This window comes from Trypanosoma grayi (assembly GCF_000691245.1).
Source record: "Trypanosoma grayi strain ANR4 Tgr_151_V1, whole genome shotgun sequence".
NCBI lineage: Eukaryota > Euglenozoa > Kinetoplastea > Trypanosomatida > Trypanosomatidae > Trypanosoma > Trypanosoma grayi.
The window spans coordinates 21735-27542 of NW_008825770.1; the positions used below are offsets into that span (position 1 = coordinate 21735).

The window sequence follows — 5808 nt, forward strand, 5'->3', positions numbered from 1 at the left end:
TGTGTGTGTGTGTTTTCCGGCTACTTGATATGGGGAGCGTACATGACCCCGATGTTGTTGTTTTTTTGTTTGCACTACGTCTGTTCGCACGCATTTATGTATCAATGCATCGCTTGTTGATTGAATTCGGGTTTTCCCTCTATTATTATTCTTTAGAACCTGGTGTAGGAATCTACAGAAGCGATATACCTAGTAGAAAGGGCAGCGCAAGCCGCTCACACCCCTCTTGTGTCTTTCCTTCTTTCATCTCCTGCACCTTGGCGAAGGGAATCTGAAACATATATATATATATATATATATATATTTCAGGTTGGGCAGTGAATTTTTATTTTGATTGATCTTGTGTTATTCAGCCCCTATCTGACGAAATCCTGGTACAAAGCATTACTACGTTGGTACGGAAGAGCACGCGGAACTAGGGTGATTGAGTATGACCACAATGCTGTTTCCTCTCACAGTGGCCTTCAGTTTCGTCGCCATCCTCACAGAGCCACTGTTGTGCGTCTCTGCCGCTGTGGGACGTCAGGACATTGAGGCGTGGGTGCCGCTTGATACCACCCTGGCAGTTGGTCGTGCGCACAGCGCCGTTTTGTTTGTGAATGCGTCGTTCCTCGTCGTTGGCGGGTGCACGGACCCGGGCTGTAATTTGCAGGTGAATGCGGTGGACACAATTGATCCCGGTCTGCAGACTGTCACAAGGCACGGTGAGCTCCCTATCATGCTGCAGATGCCGGTGCTCAGCACCCACTCACAGGCCATGTCGGTGCCGCTTCTTGTAGCAGGCCCCACCACACTCGTGCGCGTCGACGGCACGGACGACGAGGACTGGGCACTCTACGTGGTCGGCGCGTGCAGCTACTACCTGCCAGAGCATCAGGGATCGCCCCAGTCAAGTCTCGTGCGGCAGAAGTATTCGGGCATTTGGCGTCTCTCAAATGATCTGACGCGTGTCGAGGACCACTACAGCATCCACCCAGATCCATTGGTCGACAGACCGGTGGGGGAGATGGAGCCGCCGCTCTACCGCGCAAACGCCAGCTGCATTTCCAATAGGCATCTACTCTTAATTGTTGGTGGTGTAGACATCGACACGGGGAGGCCTCTCAGATCCGTAGACGTCTACAACACGAAGACACGACACTACACATCCGATGCCTTTCAGCTTAAGGTGGCTGTGCGGAATCCGCTCGTGGCTGTTGATAGTGAGCTTGTATACGTTGCAGGTGGCGAGATGCAAGTCATGGTAGACGCAACAGAGTCACGTATGGAATCGGTCTGCAGGCGTTCAGCTCGCAACGTCCGTCACAACCTCTCGGGAAGCGGCGATTATCACACAACTTTTTGGTGTCCGTCCGTCGCCGTGCAAGCGATAACACTGAACATGAGAGCAGAAATCAACAACACAGAAACCAGTGAAAATTTCACTTGCCTTCACTCTGTTGGAAACTTGCCTGCCAATATGGAGCTCATTGGTAGCACTGGTAAAGAGGGTAACTTTCTTCTATCCAGCAAAAGACATCTATTCGCTTTCAATGGCAAGCTATGTGTGGTGCTGAACAGCAGCTTCGTGAACTGTCTGGACTTAGAGCAGCAGCTGAAGTGTCCTTGGTCCCTCGATTCAACGGACGATTGGCAACCGCTGTGTGGAACTGCATCCTTTCCACCCGTTGTCGCGTCATCGCCATTCGCGTTTCCACTTTCGGTTGGTGTTCTTGGCGCTGTATTGGCCTTCTTTGAGATTGGTGGATTCGAGAAGAATATGGAGGCCTCTGCGCGTGTGTTTTACCGAATAAGTAGCTTGGGCGTCACGAGTGTGCCGAATGTGAGTCCATTGGTGCAGAGCGGCAAGCCGCTGAGCCTCACACTCCACCCACCAAAGAATGGCTACGTGCGGCTCTCTGGAAGCCCTGCGTGCAGCGGAAATGCAGCAGGAACGCAGGATGTGCGCGTATTCAATCGCCCCGACGAAACAACCGCCGCCGTCTTCCTGCCCACCGCCGAGAACGAGCACGTGTACGTCTGTTTTGCCAACAGCCCAGTGGAGCTGTCGTGCAAGAACGATGACTGCTTTGCCCCCAACGCGCTTTCATACCTTTATAGCCCCATCACCTTCACGCCGTTTCGCATCCGCCACGACCTCAGTCCTTCCCACGGCGGCGGTAAAAGTGAACGTGGCATGCTTGGTGTGAGTGTCGTCCTTAGCTTAGTGGCTGGGTCCATCATTGTGACTATCAGCGCACTTATGTTTGTTCGCTTTGTGTGTAAAAATGAGGACAGGAGTGATTTCTCGGCATGTCTCCTCCTCCCTGAGGACGAGGACGGCTACAACAACAACAACAACGATGAGGGTGCTCAGCAGCTGCAGAAGAAGCCAGAACGCGATCGCAAATCCCCTCACTTGGAAGAACGCACCGCCACTGGTATCAACAGCATAGGCAACGGCCCCGCTTCCATCAGTCCACCAGCAGTGCGGCTGAACCCGAGGGCAGAGAAGGACTCTCTGGTGAAGAACACAACACACGGCTCACGTTACGAGGTGGTGCGGCGCATTGGGGAAGGGGCATTCTCGTCAGTGCACTTAGTGCGACGCAAGACCGATGGACAGCGGTTCGCACTCAAGTTTCTAGTATGCGCGGATAACAAGGAGCGATTAGATGCTATTCGGGAGTGTGAAACAATTAACTCGGTGCAGGGTCACCCCAACATCATCCGCCTCGTAGACATGTTTATGAACTACGAGTTTGGCGATAGCCAGACCGTGACAGAGCCTCTCCCTGGTGCACTGGCCACATCGCCATCGTCGGTATTAGCACCGCAGTGGGGTGCAGCAGCAGCAGCAGCAGCAGGCATGGTAAAGCATCAGGTCTTTGCCCCATACCAAAAGGCGGTAGTACCGGGTAAGCAACAACAGCAGTGGCAGCAGCAGCAAACCACACAAATGACACCTGTTGAGGTGTCATTGCCATTAAAGTTGGCACAGGAGGAATTGCCGCCTCCTTTGATGGCAGCATCCCTCAAGAACGTAAAGAACGTCCCTGCAAGCCGCAATCTGGCAAGACAGGGACAGGGGGCACAGCTCATGTTGAGTGAGGCAGATGCACAGCGACTAGCGTCAGAGATGGCATCCCGTCAGATACCGCAGCGCAATGCTTGGGTGACGGAATATGGAAACTATGAAGTTGAGGCTGTGAAGCAAGTATCCGATCCAAAGGCTCATCCTCCAGTGATCCCGGCAGCTTTGGAAGTACAACACCAACAACAGCCGCCGATGCGCACAAGCAACTCTCCATCGCTGCAGAACTTGAGCAGTAGTGCCCCCCAGCGATCAGGGCTGCACAGTCCAAATACTGCCAACATTACTACTAATGTGCCGGTGGTGGCGGTGCCACCGTTACAGATGAAGAACACGGTGCATTACTGCAACTTTGCGCATCCATCGTCCCAGCATCTGCTCCCATCCGTGCTAACAACAACAGCGCCACAGCAGCAAGTGGGAGGGGGACAGCAAGAAGGGTTGTTGATGCGCGAGCAGCGTACGTCGCAGGAGCGACGCCGTGTCATCCGCTACAAAGACTTTGACGCCACCTCGACCGCTACTGGTGGTGCCCTGTTTTCGCTGCCGTTTGCACAAAACACGACACAAGCCCCGTGTGTGGCCCCTGCGACGTATGCACCCATCCGATATGTGCAGCCTGCTGTGGAGAACATGCAGTACACCAACTTCGCTGCTGCCGGTTCAGGTACCAGCAACACATGTGGTGTGGCTGTAGTGAGGACTAAACCAAAATCCGTTGCAGATGCAGTGCGTGCTGCTCGTATGCCCAAGCCTAACAATGGTGAGACATGCGTCGTTGCGTCAATGGCAACGCCTGGTAGCACAGCCGCCACCGTCGTCAAGAATGATCCCATCTATACTACTGCAGCAGCAGCAGCAGCAGCGAATAGTCCACAGCCTTCGACCTTGCAGCAGCCTCAACACGAAGCGGAGGGCGCTAGGAAGGTCAACCCCTCGCCCAATGTCGCCTGTTTGAAAGACAAAACTCAAATAGCACAGCCGCAAGACTGTAAAAAAGATGCTGATAAGTCTTTGTTGAAGGTGGCACCTGGCGCTAAGTCGTCAGTGCTGGAACCGGTCATCAGGCGCCCGCTAGCGGCAGCCCATGGCGCCATCAACCCGGTAACAACCGGCACGTCTGAGAGCGGACCGGTGCACACACGCTTCTTGGGACTCGTTATGGAGTACCATCCAATGGGAGATCTGTGCGGTTACGTCCTGCGTCACTCAGCGAAGCACAACGCGGAGTTGCGGCGCCAGCTAGATGATGAGAGGGCGCGTATGGCAAGGGCGCGCGAGGAAATGGGCAGGAGAATGGAAGATGAGGCGGGAAGTTGGGTGCACTTCGTTCCTGATGATGATAGCAGCTTCTCCATTTTCCGCCCTGGCAAGTCAGTGAAGTGTTTCAGCCAAGACACGCACTGTCAGTCGTCGCTTGATCGCCTCAACGGCGCGTCGATTAACACCACGGCGGGGTCGTGCAGCTGCAGTAATGATGACATCAGAGGTAGCAACTGCGGTAGCCTCAGCAAGGAGGAGGAGGATAGCTTTATCATGCGTTCCAACGCCTTCACGGAGCCACAGCTGCAGTCGGTCGCCTACCAGCTCTCCATGGTGCTGCAGCACCTGCACTCACAGAAGCCACCCATCGTGCATCGCGACCTCAAGCCGGAGAACATTCTCATTCGTGGCGAACCGACCGACGACGACAGCGAAAGGCACCGCCATGGCAGCAGCGACGAGGGCGTCCAGGCGGAGCACCACAATGATCACCATCACCGCCACAGCAAGAACCATGAAGGTAATGAGGACGGTAGTGGTGCACCTTGGCACCGAAAGCTCCATAGCTCCTCACGCCAGCACGGATGCACGGTCAAACTAACACAAGACGTCATCCCCATTGTTGTAACGGACTTTGGCCTGGCGTTCGTGCAGGAGGATCGGCGCCGCACCGGTCGTGGAGGCGGCACACGGCCGTATATTGCCCCCGAATGTTGGAGCGGTCAGACAACCACCGCGAGTGATGTATGGAGCCTCGGTTGTGTGCTGTACGCCCTTGCCACGGCGCGTGTGACGGCGCAGACGGTACGTATCATGTACGAAGAGGCGAAGCGTGAGGGGTTTGCTGCAATGGTACTGAATGACATTTTAGGGGCAAACTACTCATTGGCATTTGCGAGCTTTGTCGTCTCGCTGCTTGTGGTGAACGCGAGTAAGCGCCCCACTGCGGCGATGGCGATGCAGTGCTTCATGGTCGAGGACGGTGTTGTGCGGTTTAACCCCAACTGCCCCTTCTTCAGCAACGTGCTCGATCTGTAACTCACGGAGTGAAGAGTACAGTATAGAGTGCAAGTAGTGGAAGCGATAGTAATAGTAGGGGCGGGGGAAGGGTGGAACTTCCCTCCCCATCTAGAGACGTCCTATGTCTGTGTTTTCGTGTATTCCGATGTGATGTGTGTGTACGGCCCTCACTCCGGGTGGTGGGGAGGGCTTCGTGCGTGAAGTAAGTTCGAAGAGTGTTTGGGAGGGGGTAATTAAAGCCAAACAAGGAGAATAGAACCCAAAAAAAGTCGAATAAACACAAAAAAAAATTTACAATGCCTCGTTCGTGTGTGTCTGTGTCTGTGTCTGTGTTTTGTCTTATCTTGCTGTGTGTTGCGAAGAGAGAAGGGGGGGTGGGAGAGAAGAAAGGAGGGGGGTGAAAGGGAGTTAAAGAAGTGAATGTGTGTCCGGGATAAAGGGGGGGGGGGAAA

General features: G+C 54.4%; 1 protein-coding gene across 1 annotated transcript; it reads left to right on the plus strand.

The window, feature by feature from the left end:
* Positions 1–430: 430 nt before the first annotated feature.
* Positions 431–5374, plus strand: DQ04_01511090 (putative protein kinase; the record flags this gene model as incomplete). The annotated part of the gene is made up of 1 exon (XM_009310813.1): positions 431–5374. One exon carries the CDS (start codon positions 431–433, stop codon positions 5372–5374), a length of 4944 nt encoding a protein of 1647 aa, XP_009309088.1.
* Between the last annotated feature and the right edge of the window lie 434 nt (positions 5375–5808).